At 41.3% G+C, this 16,185-nt stretch overlaps 1 protein-coding gene across 1 annotated transcript in view; it reads right to left on the bottom strand.

The window, feature by feature from the left end:
* prex2 (phosphatidylinositol-3,4,5-trisphosphate-dependent Rac exchange factor 2) overlaps positions 1-12,617 on the bottom strand; it is an 85,041-nt gene extending 72,424 nt beyond the window's left edge. The window contains exon 1 of the mRNA XM_054622545.1: positions 12,452-12,617. Within this exon, the coding sequence (XP_054478520.1) occupies positions 12,452-12,589 (138 nt within the window). The 5' untranslated portion in view covers positions 12,590-12,617. The remainder of the gene's footprint in view (positions 1-12,451) is intronic.
* Between the last annotated feature and the right edge of the window lie 3,568 nt (positions 12,618-16,185).

Genomic DNA, 16,185 nt, shown 5'->3' on the forward strand with positions numbered 1-16,185 from the left:
AAAAAAAGACACATCATAATGGAGTGCAGGAACTCTAAATCTGATTGGATGGAGATAATAAATTGTGTTATCACCCAGAAGATAAGAGAGTGGGTTTTTTTTTGCCGCACAGCAATTGAAAACATCTTTTATGTAGTTTTCAAAACGAATATTCCACACAGAAAAAACAAAAAAAAGTCTGAGCAATTAATTTGGGACACAGTTTGTGGCATTCCTAGAATTGTGGACAGTTCAGACTGGATTTGATTCGTGAAAACTAGGATGTCTCTTTAGAGGAGAAAGCCAATGTCGTTAAGAGACTGATCCTGGAAAAGCTCCACGGACAGAGAATGGGAAGCTGACTGACTGATTGGATTTATGGACACAGTAACAGTACCCAGGGTGACTGTGAATAAAAGCCCATTTCCAGGTTTGTATAGTACCTGACAGAGCTGCACTACATAAATGCACGGCTCATTTGCAAAAGCCAAGTATTGTAACTCAGTGTCAGTGGAGAATGTGCAGAATTTGTCTCTTGATTGCTCACAAAACAGAGCAACTGTTTCTAGGTTTAAAGCTGCACGATAGTCTATAATAGCATTAATTATTAACTACAAACTAACCAAATTAAAAGGGAGGCAATTTATGGAACTGTTGCTGAAAAACCACGACATTTCCACTATGGTCCGCCACTATGTCCCTAATGTACAGTAATGACCAATAGATTTCAAGAGCGACACATTTTGTTCCCAAGCACTGGATGTGCTTTCTAGCAGGAATCCACCATGCCTGGGCACCGTCAGCCAGTGAATCACTTGCAGACTGTGTTTAACGCTCAAATTGGGCCATCTGTGATACATGTCACGGTTTCCGTGACCAGACATTATGAACTGAGCAGAAAATAATGAAAAAAATAGTCATAGTTTTCTCTCCACAATTGTGAGTTGATGAATATTCTTTGGAGGTTTAGACATTGTTGGTTTTTATCACTGGCATATTTCTAAGAAACTCTGAACAATGATGAGGTAAAGTGATGAGCTCAGAAGACAAAGAGGATAAAAAAGTTGGACAATGGAAGAGGTTTTCTTACAGTGTTCTTTCCATTGGTTATTCTATGAAAGTTAGACTCATCCCTGAAATCCACTCACCCTAACAAACACACCAAGACACACACACACACCCACACACACCCACATCACTCATTTGAGTGTGAGTAAGATTAATTTTTTCAGGGTGGGAATAAACATTTGGCTGTTCTTTTCTGCATCAGACATTTTTTAATACATTATTTTTATATCCTTAATCATGTATCAACAGCATTAAACAAGGTAAAAGAAAAACTCTTAGTTATAATCACCTGGATTGTCACTCTAATGGCTGAGGGGGGACTACACATTAAAATCCCATTAAAGTTTTTTTTTATTCCACAGAGCAGATGGGTGTGATGAATAGTTTGGTCCAATCACTGCGTGTGCCCTACCTGCCATTAATCAACACAAGCTCACATGCTGTATGCAACAAAGCCGACGTAGTGGAAATCACGGCCGTAATGCCTGACGTAGTAAAGTGGTAACAACCTGACTGTCTACTACAACTGAAACTGTCATCAGGTTCACTTGCAGGCCATATTTTCCATCACCAACTTACTATGACAGGACAGAGTGAGAAAATTGCCTCAATCTTTGAGTGACAGCTTGCTCAATAACTGCAGTTCGCTAACAAATGCTTTTTGCTCAGGGTGGTTGAAATTACACCTGGATTGTAGTGTCATAAAGGAAATGAAAGGCAGAGGGGTAACAGACTGGCTGGAGGGCTGTTTCCAAGGCGACAGATTGTGCGCTGAGCCAACCTAGTTCAGGACGCTTTTTGAATGGACATTATTTCTCTACCAGATTTGAAAGATACATTACATTACATTACAGTCATTTAGCAGATGCTTTTATCCAAAGCGACTTACAGTCAGTAGTATGTTACATATCATTCACCCATTCACACACTGATGACAGGCTACCATCAAGGTGCCACCATCAGACTCTAACTAACATTCATACAATCAGAGGAAGGCTAGTCACTCCTACTGTTTATGTTGATCTCTGTATCAATGAAACATGTGAATCACACCAGAGGAGTTTGGCAAAAACAGCTCACCGGATTCCTCACACATGTAAACTAACAACGACATAACAAGAGAGACAATGATGGACATTCTTGCGCTTCAAAATAAAGTGTGTGTACAGTAAAGTTGCCAAAGCAGAGCATGCGTTTGGGTCAAATAAAAAAATGTGAAGTGAGTGGAAAAGAGAATGAAGACTGTTCAAGGGGAGAAAAAGCATGTCATTCATCACCTGACAGAGCCAGCAGAACGGGCTGTGATGGGAATCCAAATCCAACCCCAGAGAGGATAAGAGCACTAAACAGTTCCAAAAGAGCAAAATGATGCAGCAAATTGCTTTGATAAAAGGGCTATCTAGCTGCTCCCCTGCTACAGAAATGAGTTTGAATCGAACACAAAGCTAGCCTCAAACATCTGCTAATGCATTCAAGTTAAAACTATTGGCGAAGTAGGCAGGAACAAGGGGCCTGTTTGATGTATTACATGCAAAACAACCATTTCAGGTCCCGGCGGTCCCCTCGAACACAATGTTCTCCTTTAAATTAAAAGTACTGAATCAGCTTTATTAAAAAGAGTAAAACAATTTTACAACTTCTTCTTCTGCTACCAAAGTTTGATTGCTTTTGCGGTGATTTCTGATCTATCGCCAACAACTGAAATAGCTCCAATCTGAGTTCATTGGCACTGGTCACCAGAAAACTCTAGAAGAATGAATGGGCCTTTTCTCAGAGTCTATTGGACAAACTGCCTCTTTTGTCTGCTGATGATTCACTGATGGGCTTTGTTGTCCTGACTGGAGAGCTGGCAAACTGACACACACGGAAACATCCTGTTTCTCCACTATGATTAAAATGAAGTGCTGTGAAAAAGAAGAACATGCATAGTAATATTTCAACACACTTGTACAGGAGTTTTTCTAATCCACCATTTGTGGAAGAATCCTCTCTTGTTAACAAACAAAAAAAGATGAGACAAAGACGACCACTCGACCCCAGAGATGGAGACACAAACAACGCAAAGGCCCACTGTAGTGAATCACTAGACTGTGAAGGTATGCTCATTAACGGAACAGTCTTTTTGGGTATGTGTTTGTTTCTCAGTCATACATCTGACCCCTGGGATGGCAGACTTGAACATTAACACACTGTGATGAAAACAGTTAAAGGACAGCATGTAACAGGTGCGCACGCAGCTCGGCCCCCATCAGGCAAAGCTCTTGAAACACCTGAGTCTGTGGATTCACTGTATGATGTGTGTGTGTGTGTGTGTGTGTGTGTGTGTGTGTGTGTGTGTGTGTGTGTGTGTGTGTGTGTGTGTGTGTGTGTGTGTGTGTGTGTGTGTGTGTGTGTGTGTGTGTGCTGCTGGTGAGGAAAGATAGTAAGAGACAATGCAGAAATAAAAACAGAGAGGAAGTTAAGAGGGGAAGGAAAAATAGACCCTTGTTTGGCCTTCTTAACACGACAACCCTGTAGGGAGGATATGATGCCTTAAACATATTTCCTGCACACATGAACTGCTTTTAAACCAGAGTTCAATATTACCGTAAAATTTCCCAGCCTCATATACGCACACACACACACACACACACAAAATTCCTGGCAAGCAAAAACTGAACTTTCGCCAAAAAGTCCTGACCAGAGACAGAGTCAGTCTCCGATGCTGACAGCATACAGGGGAACATCCTTAAAAGAGAGAAAAGGCTCTTTGTTGTCCTCAACGGGTCCTGACGACACCTAAAGGAGTCATCCCGGGTTTCCTATCTCATTAGTCCTCTGGCTAGTTCTCCCAGACAGGCCCGTTTCTCTCCACTGGGAATGTACACAGGAAACAGACACTCTTAATGTAGCGGGGAATGTTAATATGGCCTATCTTGGGAGTGGCTATTAGAGCTCATCTGCACAACTCAGTGCAGGCTCTCTGGTTTTAATTAACAGCTGAGAACATAGTGCGTATTCATTTTACAAGTTCTTCGTGTGAAAAAAAAGGAATTTGTCCTCGGAAGCCTTTCATTTTAAAATTCAGGCTGTCTTCATGCACCCTACATGACTCTCAAAAAAAAATACTCTTGATGAAGAACACAAAAAGAGATAGCTAAATAATCCCTATTGCTTGTGTAGGGAACAGAAAAGTTCTTCTCTTACATGTTATTCTTGTCCTTTCGGTGTCCCTGGCACCTAAGGGAATACATAAACAGCTGGATTATAGCATTTTATCTAATGAATATGTCTGTGTCCAATGTCGCCGCCTGGCTCCTGGTGAGCGACTTTGAAATGAACACGAAGCATGAAAGGATACTCGAGGTCATGTCCGTTTAACTGAATACCCGACAGGCTGTTGGGTCTGTTCAATTTCACCCCTCACAGCACTATAAATGGGGGGAATCTTCCGCATATTAGGAAGATCTTTTGGCTTGACTGAAATTGGATATGAAGCAGTGAGACCGGCCTCTAGTAGATGAGTTATTCTCTAGAGACCTTACCCGCCATGTGCATCCAGGCAAACCATTACCAACAGATAGATGGTAAATCCCATCAGAGCCACACACCAGCACCGTTTATTGATGAGCAAGATGACTAGGCAGAATCAATCTGTTGTGCACTCCCAAGCATGACTGTCACACATACAGATTGTTCATTTGATGACTGCTTCAGGCTTCCAAATCGTCTGCTGGAGGCCCCTCCCCCCCTGCCACCCATCTCAGCAGGACTGGCAAGAAAAAAAGGAAAGCTGCAGAGTCAGCCTCTCTCAGACTAAGGACCGGACACTGTCAATAGAGAATTGAACAACTGCCTTGCCACTTTCTCCCCACTCTCCCTCACCCCAAGCACAACTGTTCGGAGCATGCCCACCCGCACAATTACCCCCTCCTGCCAAGGTTCGGCTTACTATGACTTCGTTTTGTCTGTGAATGGACAGAGCAGGAGGCACCATGCCAACATGGCTGCTTCAGATCAGTGTAGATATCAGCGTGGTATAGTCCACATATGCTTTCAAATATATCAAATAATCAAAACCACTAAGATAAGAGATAAGATAATCCTTTATTAGTCCCAGAGCAGGGAAATTTGCAATGAAGGTAAATTGACTCCTTTTACTGTATTTGATTCAATTCTTTAGCTGACATGTGTTATTTTATAGTCAGTTATTTCATTTGTGAACATAAATTTATTCAGTAAATGCTACCCCAAAGCAGCCAAAAAATGAATTCATGCAGGTTTCACTTAAACTCATCTGACCTTAAATTTTGAGCAAACCTACCCGGCAACACCCGAAATGACATACTTTCTCCTCAAAACTTATCAAGATATGTTGGCAGTTTTCTTTCTAAATATATTGCATTTATAAGGCACACACTATTCTACATGGGTCTGATGTAGAACGCCCAACTTTAAACCTTAAATTCATGGCTATTTTTCAGTTATTAAGTTATCCCTTTACGTGTGAAACTCAATTGACGGTACACATATTGTGACTTTAGACTAGAAAGAATGTTAAAGACCAGTTTAAGACTTAAAAGTGGAAAGTAGAGGCTTATATGGAAAGAGAAAGAAAGAAGACAGACAGACATAAAAGGATGTCTATGGCTTTGAGACAGAAAGACACTTTAAGAGCTACTACAGTTATTCCCATTCAAGTGTTAAATTAAATTAATTGAGAGTGAAGTGGAATTTCCCATCCTGTCTGGCTGGGCAGCTCTGGGTGTTTACAGATTTAGAGTCCAGAAATGCTGGATGACAGAGACATGAATGGCATGGAAAGTGTGAGTTTAAACCACACGGAGAGAGAGAGGGAGAGAAAACATGCAAAATTGTCTAGACAATTATTCAAAAAGTCAGATTTGAAAATGTAGAGTGTTTGTGGGTCAATAAATGATACCAAACCACATGGCTGGTTATAATAATAATATTATTTTAAAAGCTGAAGAAGGTTGGAGGGTGCTAAGCAGACACTGCAGGAATACTGATCTGAGCAAGTGTGTGTGCATGTCTGTGTGTGTGTCTGTGTTCTCTGCCGCAGAGCCTGCCAGCTAAAACACAGGCTCCCCTTGTGATGATGACCCCTTCAACTCCACGAACGTCCTGACAAGTGTCAACCGTAGCCCCGCCACTCTTCTACTTGTTGCACGTAAGCACTTTGTGACCAGGCAGCTGGTGCTGGCCAAATCAAAGGCCGCCTTCTCCTCTTTGGCAGCAGGAAAGCACCACCTCTGCCTCCCGAGCTAAATCCACTCTGTGGATTCAAATGCTGGGCTCTTTGCAGTCCTATCGCCTATGGAATGAAGCTTCCCGTTGCCAAGTGGGCATCTGTGGCAAAAATCTCCTTTCCCCAGCCCAGTGGAGACAGTGGGGGAAGTGTGTGTGTGTGTGTGTGTGTGTGTGTGTGTGTGTGTGTGTGTGTGTGTGTGTGTGTGTGTGTGTGTGTGTGTGTGTGTGTGTGTGTGTGTGTGTGTGTGTGTGTGTGTGCATGCGTGCTGAAGCAGGAAACATGCAGCACAATGTAAAGAAAGGGAGGGCCAGGAAGGAAGGAAATCCTGCTTGAAAAATGGCCTCTGAGACAAAAGCAAGAGAACTCTCTGCAGTGCAAGAACCTTCTTGAGGGACTAATATGTTTTTTATACTGACAGAAATAGGGTGTAAATCACTGTAACCAAACAATCATTAGCTAAGTCATAGGCAAGACAAGACAATAAGAAAAGAAAAGTTTGTTTTTCTCTAACTAATAATGAGCTTCTAGCTGCTAAGCAATCCAGTGAATGGCTGTCGGGTCATATTTACTGTACAGAAGGGGGTGTAGTGTCAGTCTTATCATATCACTCTCTGCAAGACAGTAAATCTGTGTATTTCCCATAAACATTGATTTATTCTTTCAACAAAAGGAGCCGAATGTATTAAGGTGAAATGTTGTCCGAACAAAAGCAGCACTGCAGGAACTTTTCCTATAATAAAAGTTAATTTCGAAATTCCACTTTTGGTCAGCCAAAATGATTAAGTCGCAACCCCTTGCCCCTACACACAGGTCAAGAACATTTGCAGCAACAACCATTTAAAACAAATGACATTAACTTTCTCTATCACAATTAACATTACAATATTCAACATTTTTAGTATCTCCACAAACTTGGCACAATGTAGGCAATGCATGTTACTGAATATTTACTCATGGTAATCACATTTGCTGCATCGCCAAATCTTTTTTTCTGTAAAAATGAATGTATAAAATATTGAAAGGCATGCAAAACACAGCGGCTCCCAGAGCAGAATCTCTCAATGGGAAGATGAAGCCTAATCCCACCCAGTGTTTTTGTAGATATGGGGACTCAAGGTTGATGCAAAACTCTCAGCAGGAGAGGGCTCTGCTGTGGCTGATCTAATCTTCACTATCATTCATCATCAGGCTGGTTAAAGTTAGATTTATCTCCAAGATGGGGGTGATAAAAAGGGTTTATGCAAACAATGCAGCTACTGATACTGCACACACAAAGTGAAAAAGGCATAAAATAAATACAGAGTTATGACCAAACAGAGACTGAACGCATTTACACTTAAAAATCAGGCAGGTTCCTCCTGTAATGGCTGTGGTGGGAAATTGAAATGCAAGTGAGCCACTTCATCCATTCAGGGGCCTCACACTGGGGACAGAAAACCAGAGAAACAGTCTGCTTTCTCAGAGAGCAGAGACTGACCAAATTTAATTTAGTAAAGTCAAGGAGAAAAACATCTCAAGGTGGTCTCTGCCTCGATATATTTATTTTGCTTCTCAAAAAAAAGATATAAAACATAGTTGTGTATGTGCACATATAACTTAAACAGAAATACACCCAACATCCATAAAGGGATTTAAGCTGCTGCTCAGTGATGGGTAAACACTCTGGCCTAGTATAGGGATCATAATAAACCTTCACATAGAAAGAAGGTACAAAAAAAGATCAACACATTCTAAATAATGGATGGACCACAAGCAGTTGCAGTGAAAAAGCAAGAAAGAAAGAGCACCATAAAGAGAGATTTGAAGTATATGAAAGGGTAGAAGGTATAAGATGCTGTTGTGTAATGAGTAGCAGTAGGATGGGGCGATCGTAAATGGAAAAAAGGAAGTGATTAAGGAATAAAGAAGAGAGCAATTAGTGCAGAAACATCAGCCAGTGTGAATACAAACTGCCTTCTGTGGAATCTCTTATCACCAAATGCAGCCCATTATGGAGACTGACTAATGTAAGCAACTGTAAACGGCCACTAGTGTGCTCTAAGCCCCCCCCCGCCCCTTCAGCCTCCAAACCACCCAATCCAAACACACCAGCGTCATGTGAGCACACATGTTCAATCTTATCTGATCGTGTCACTTAAAGAAAAGCTATTTAAACAGATTAGTAGAATCTGCACAAGGGGCTTCATCACGTGGTGTCAGTCCCATTACAGTGACATAAACAACATCTACTCTTGACCTCTTTAACCTAGAATCTGCTCCTCCTCCTCCTCCTCCTCCTCCTCCTCCAGACAACAGCTCCCAACATATCTGGCTTTGGAAAAACATGAACAATTAAGCTTTTTGCTGTTTGTTAAATATGACCGAGTAAATATTTACAGTTCAATTCAACTCAGTAATTTAGTATTTATTGAAAACAAAAAAAGTACAATAGCTTATTTTGTCTTCCACCATAAATACAACATGCCTGTTACTGGACAGCTTTCTGTTTACACATTTTTGTTTGTGTGTTTTCATCAAATCATGACGCACTGACCATCATCATCTTCTGTTCCTGTTTCCATCAGAACACAGGGGGGACCTTAATGTTGGCATGAATCTTACAGATCAACAGACAGGAAGGGGATAGGAACAAGGGGTCGTGACCTTTGTGGTCATCAGCTATCTGTTCGGAGCGTATAAACGTTCTCGTTGTGGCCTTTTGACCTGACCTCCTTCAGGACTGCCCACTAGTCAGATGTTACAAGCAAAGAAAACTTCTTGGCCGCTGCTAGGCCAATCTGACCGTCTTGGCCAAGATGTATACAAATCTAAAGCCTTGGAGAGAGAGACGTGGAACATCTATATACAAAAACACACACACCTGGGTTTCTAAGAGCCAGTAAATGATCCTTCTTAGCAGCTGCTTTCTCCATTAGGCTTGATTCCCGGATTTCCTGCAGCCATTTTCTCTGAAAGGACACTAGTGACTTAAAATGACCACCAACGTGTTTGTTGGCCAATAACCTCTCCATGTAAAGTCTGCTATTACATATATAACAAGGATAATCGTATGCAAATGTAGGTTTTTTTAAGAGAACGACAAGAGTGTGAGGAGCTTCCACAGCATTACAATGTCTCAGACCACATTTGTTAACTTAGATTTATGCAAGAGATTAAAGCAGTTTTTTAACATCGCACTCTGTGGTTGCTTCATAGTGCAACAGGCGGCAGCTGAGGGACCACTTAATGCACTGCAAAGCTCTTTGGAATATATTAAGTTAACTTGTGGCTCAGACCTCCCTCCAGAATCAGGACATGAAAGATTTTCTCCTTTGACCTTTCTTGCATTCTTCCTCCAAAGCGCTTATCATGCAAGCAAAAGGCTTTCAAAGTCTCTCTATCAACAGTGAACAATGTCAAAGACTGTGTAAAGTATTTAATTTGACACTGTGATGGAAAAAAAAACACACACAAAAAGGCTAAGACCTCATTAAAATGACTGTTTACATCACGTCTTGATTTGTTCCACTCATTTAGACAATTTCTAAGAATGACTGTCATTTTATTGGTTCGTAGCTGTCCAAGATAAACACCGGTGTCCACCGCCGCCCACTATATCTAGCTATAATTGTCCATTATGTAAGAAGGGCCTGAGATATATCAAACAGCTTCCCTAGAGTCTTCCTCTTCACTGGCCAACTACTGTGGAAGTTTAGAGCATGCAGTTTAGAAAGTGCTGATTTAATCCGCAGAAAGTCAAATTTAGACTTTCCAATAACGAGACCTAACAAGATGTAATCAGCCTACTTTCCCACGAGAGGTGAGGTACGGTCACACAATAGGCTCAGAATGTCCGGGGACAAATTTGCTCTAATCATCCATGATGTTTTCCACTACCTTAATAGTAAGGTATGTGTGAGGTGCATTGTGCTCGGGTCCCACGGATCAGCAGCAACGATCTCTGCTCCACAGTTCAACTTTGGCTACCGACCGGGGCCTCATTGTTCCCCAGCATTTCCTAACCTCGGAGGAATTCCTCCTCCAGGAAATATGGCTTACAAGAGAAGGCACCAAGCCCAGCCGCTCAAAGAGACTCCCCCCCCTTCTAACCCTTCACCCTCCTGGCAATATCTGCTGCGTGATCAGCTTTATCCCTTTCCCTTCTCCCCTCCAGCAATATCCCCTTCAACCCTCTCCCTGCTGATACTCGGAGTCTCCTGTATTATCCCACCAGGGAGTCTCACAGAGGGGGCCCGGGTTGTCCTCCATTCGGACCTCTAGACACACAGAAACTAGTGTAGTTCCTAACTGGTTCTAGCGTGGCAGAAGAGGAAGCGGGGGAGGCGGCCGTGTGCTTGTGTCTGATCAGATGAAAGTCTTCCTATGACCCCTCTCTCCCCAGTGGGGCCGTCTTTGATCATCCTAAATGTCTTCCACAATACTCCCAAAGACCTACCGGATGATAAGACAGTAGATAAAAGTGACACTTTGTCTTTTTCGCTCACTTTCTAGCTTCTTTATTATCATCGTCAAGCTCCATGAGCTACGACAAACAGCTAAAGCAACAATTGCAATCTCTTCCACTGTCAGGTCTCAATCTGATGCGTCCATGCTGACATTCCCCGGGCCAGAACAGAGTTGCCTTGTAAGGATCAGTCACTTCTGAAATGAATCCCAGTTCCAGCACCACAGGGGTTGATAAAGGAGGGCTGGCTGCATTCCCCCAAAACCCCCACCACCGGGGACAGAGGACACATTCCCTCATGTAATCGCCTCCTCCATTTCACCCGTGATGCCACTTCTAAGAAAAGGCCAGATAGAGCTCCATCCCCTCCCTGGTCCCTCTGTCCTCCATTAGAAACATCTGGGCAGTGGGAGGGAGGTCAGGGTGTTCACATTCATACATGTGGTCTGGGAAATAGCGCTCTTAATGACACACAACACGGCCCCTGTTCGACCCGACATCCTTGCAAAGTTGCTGAAACTGTTGAGAAAATGTGGTGAAAGTTGTCCAAACATGTAGACCAGATCACATAATATCAGTGTTTTAACACCCTCAACAGCCACAGATGTCTTTGTCAATAAGACTTGTTTACCAACTGTACACAGTAACACGTTTCCAATGTTTCCTTTCCCTCCTTTCTTTAAGGTTAGGTGTTATTTTATGTAACATCATTAAGCTGACAGCCCATCGTTTCACTGTTGCTGCAACCGAGCGCTGTGCTCAGTGTGCAGCCGGAGATGTTCTGCCAGCTGAGCACCGGCTCCGCTGGTTTTCATTTCGAGTCCACCTGTGCCGTCCTTGGCAGGACTCCCCACACGTCTGGATTTGATCAGAAACTGGCAGAGGAAGCAGCAAAATGCACTCGCACTGTATTTGCTATTCCATTTGAGAAGCGGGGTAACCATGAGGATGGAATAATAAAGCTGTACAGCACAAGTTACAGAGACAGAGAGTGCACAGAAATACAGATGTCATTATAGAAGTTTCTCTGATGAATTTAACTTCTTTCTCTTTCAGATAAAAAGCTTATTTCTAATGTAGAAAGATTGTAAAGGAGGATACAATAACCCTGGACTGATGCACTATAACTTCAAGGTGTATGCTTCAGTAAACACAGCCTCATTAGTAAAAATCATTCGAGAAAATAGTCATTAGAATAAGAAAAAACTGTTTAAAACACTTGATTTTGCTGTGATTTGAGTTTTTATTTATCTTAAATGGTGTCCAAAAAAAAAAAAAAAAATCACTGAAAATAGTTTCTGATCGGACAAACCCCTCTGAGCCTCTAACAGCCTCTGAGCACACTGAGAGGATTAAACATCACACTGGCTGTGAGGGAACTAAAGCTGTGCCATGCCTCTTTGTACCTGCTTTTCCAATTTCACACTTGCCATCTGAAAAGTTAATATGTCCCTCAAAGGGGGACGTGTTCAGAGAGTATTACTGGTTAAAAAAAAAAAAAATAAAGTTGATTCATATGTTAGACAACCTGCTCACGGTGTTAAAAGTAGCAGGGATGATTGCACAGATGATTAGTGGAGGAGTTCTGCTCTGGAGCCTGATGCACCATGCATACTAAACAGGCTGTTTGTTTGCTTACTTTGGAGGTTTCATGTTCTGGATCAAAATATACACTTTTGTTTGGTAAACAGTCCTTCTCAGTCACTTACCGAGAGAAACTCTAGTGTCCCCACATAATCCCGTTCAGTCTTCAGGAGCTCAGTGAGGACGCACACCCGTAAACGGAGCTGTTTCTCCAGGTCCTTCCCGCTCTCAGCCCTGTGTTCCCCTCTGCTCTCCTCAGTCATGTTGAGTAAAGAAAGAAAAAAGAAAAAGAAAAACTTATTTCCTTTAAAAAAAAAAAAAAAAAAAAAAAAAAAAAAAAAGCTTCACATCACAAAACAGGCTTCAGTTGCATAAGTGCAAAGTTTGCAGCATGATCAACACTGAGGGAGGAGGAGGGGAGCAACCGGTGTTTGTGCTGGAAGTCCACAAGAAGTAGAAAAACAATGCATAAAAGGAAAGTTTAACAAATAATATAAAACGACACAACAGCCCGAGACTGGAGAGTGGGCAACAAGTAGACACCCGTTCAGAAAGTTGTGTCCATGTGACTCCAGCTCTCCTCATCCTGAGCCAGCCTCCTGCAGCCTGCACTGCACCGGAGGACCACAGTCAAGTCAGACAACCACTGCTGGCTGCTGCTTTCAGAATAAAAGTGCAGCAACAGGTATTGAGGGGAGGAAAACACACAGATAACACATTTAAATAAATCATTTTCATGATCATGCAGATGATCTATAAGCGATTGAAATTGCAGGTGATAACTGTAAAAAAATACATGCAGGATATGAAAGGTGCATTGGCTGAATTGATGCCTTATAATGCATATTTTTGATGTGTCTTTTTAAATTGAAGGGACAATTACTGTACTTCTGGAGTTATTGTCGTTATTGCAGTTTGGCTTTAAACTCCTGAATACTGGACAAGACATGAAAATGTTTACAACCATGATTATATAAAGATAAAATGAAAAAAACAAAGACAGCAAAGCAGCACAGACTACAGTTCAACCTCACTCAAGTGACATTAATGGACGAGGAAAAATAAAGTTCTCCTCACTTGTTTGAGAACTTCTTGTCAACGAGCCTTGGTTCTGCCAAAACCAAGCTGACTATAGCTGTAAAAGGTAATCATGCAAGAGAATTATGTTGAATTATGAGAATTACTTTAATTGCTTTCTTTCTATTCATAATAAAGCACTGCAGTAAGTTAATGAAGTGATGAAGTTCAGCCATATAATATCTGCTTAGATCATTAAGTTGCAAATTACACTAATATCTTTGTGTAGGGAAGCCATTTGTACATTTCAGTTTCCATCAGTTCTTTAGATAAAAACACATACAATAAGTGAACCTAAAGGAAAGAGGGAGTCACAGATTTTCCCTGCACCGTATCAGACATCTCCTCTCATATTGACCACCATGTTCCTTGGACTAGCTGCTTTTCTCACTGGTTGATGTGCACACTGGTTTAAGACCACTGTTATTACCAGGAGAATCGTTGTGGACTGTGAGGGTCTGGGACTCTCCACCAGCCAGAGCTTTGATATTAGGGGCCTCAAAAATTCACATACGGTTCTCAGTGTGATTCATGAGACAAGGCTGCATTTTGAAACACATTCATACGTTATTCTTCCACAGCATCATAACATTTAAGATATATTGATTTGTAACCATTATTTGACAGGCAAAATTAGTAACAAAACATGCTTGTTCTAATTAATTGTAATTGACACAGTTTGGCCTTTCTAACAGGCAAACTGAGAAATGCAAACTAAACCTCAGAATGTACCGGAAGAACATTTATTGCAGCAATGTCCTTGTGATAAATGTATCCTGTCTGCCTCTGCCTCTGCCCTTTTATATTATTAGATTTGATTTAAGATCCTTCTCTTAATTTAACAAGCAGATGCTGTTGTGCAACAGCAAACATTTCCAAAGGGGTTATGTATGAATCCTGTCCAGTTCCAACCTTTGTGGACAATGTCCACTTATCATTCTGCAGTCAATGGTTGCTTGGAATTTGGAAACAATTTCTTATGTGGAAAAATGCAGGAACGAAACGATAAAGGCATGGAGACGCAAAGATGCAAAAACAACACACAAAGATGTACAAACAGTGATTGTTCAGAGTTTGTTAAATTAGGACATCATTTGCATTCTGAGGTCAGAGTTGTGTCCTTAGTCCTTTCTTGCTCCCTGCTCACACTGCAGTGCAGGAACAGATACTTCAGAAGCTGGTTAAGTGTTTATATACTGTATTAGACACAGATAAATAGCAGCACAATTAACACTAGAACCAGCTGTAATTTCATCAGCCTTCAAAGTCTTTTGAGAGGATTTTAGGAAAGCCATTTGCAGCCCACAATAATGATTAAAGGATTAACATTTCAACAGGTATGGATTGATTTAATTCCATTCTGCAGCAAATCGTTCCGTGAAATTCTTTTTTATGCATCTCAGCATATTCTGTAGAGCAGTGTGTCTGCAAATACACATGCACTGAAGGAGAAAAGGATCTAACTGAGGAGTGCTTCCCTAATTTATCAGCACCAGAGGGAGTCTTTATTTTATGGAGCTATTTTATGTCTCAATTACAGGTTAGTGTCAGTTTTGTGGGATGTGATAAGGACACGGGCCTTAAAATTGGGTAAATGTTGACATGCAGTATACTCTGGTGGTTAAATGTAGTACTGCACGCTTTTTGTGTGTGTGTGTCCTGATGATGAAGTTGTGTCTTGTACTGTTTCTTTGCTGCCAACAGAGAGCGCTGTTGTTTTAGCCTAAAATACTGATCCTCCTATGAATCAAAGGAGGTTTTCCATCAAACAGAGCTGTAGTCATAATGAGTCTATTTATTGACAAAGCCCTTGGAAGTCTGAATGGGCCAGATTTGGGTCCTAATCTGACAAAAAGTTGAGAAACTTCCACAACATTTGCGGTAGAGCGACTTAATTATGGCCTCTATATTAGCCATTCCAGTGCAGGTTAATTTCCAGACCTTCAGCTTTTATTGCCCATGACTTTGGTCTGTGGAATTAACTCCCATTAGTGGTTTACTACTTGCCGAGTGCTGCCAGGATGTGTTCTGTTCTTCCCATTGGAAGAGGAGAGTCAGACTGATATGAGCTGCCTTTTCTGATATTTTGCTCTTAAAATCAAACATGAGTGGTGATAACAGTGTTCATTTACACTGATATGGACACATTAGCCCTTATTTCCACTCATGAGCCTTTCAGTGAATCAGTTTATGGCAGCCAAAACCAACATTCTTACATCACATATCTGCAGTGGTGTCAGTCAAACATGTGGTAATGTCTTTTGTTCTGATTTATTCCTGCATTAGAGTGGTACAGTTCGTGTTCACCTTCTCAAACTATAACGATTAGTCAGATTAGGCCTTAGAGGAGGAAGCATATATCTTTATGGTTATCAATCAGATAAAAAACTTTTCCTGGCAGTTTTGAAATGCCTGTTCAACAGCTACATGTAACAGTTAAGAGAAGTAAAACAAGATGTTCGCCAAGAAAACTCATTAAGTGTTATTTGATGGCAGAACTACGGCCTTGAGTGGGCAAATGGTTTATAACATGTTATTAAATGTTGATAAATTATCTCAAAACATAATCTAATGAAAGGACTTAATCCCTTTGGAAGACAGACTTGGTATCAAAATAAATTTAATTAAGTGTGTATTTATTTGCAGTTGGCTATGTGAAACTTTTTTTTCACAAGTTTTCATACATTTTTATTGACTCATTTTAAACCCTTAATATTAAGATGATTCAATTTGGTCTCTGCAGGGTGCATTCAATCTAAGTTACACACAGTCTCCTTTGTAC

This window comes from Anoplopoma fimbria, chromosome 21, assembly GCF_027596085.1.
Source record: "Anoplopoma fimbria isolate UVic2021 breed Golden Eagle Sablefish chromosome 21, Afim_UVic_2022, whole genome shotgun sequence".
In the NCBI taxonomy this organism is placed as follows: Eukaryota; Metazoa; Chordata; class Actinopteri; order Perciformes; family Anoplopomatidae; genus Anoplopoma; species Anoplopoma fimbria.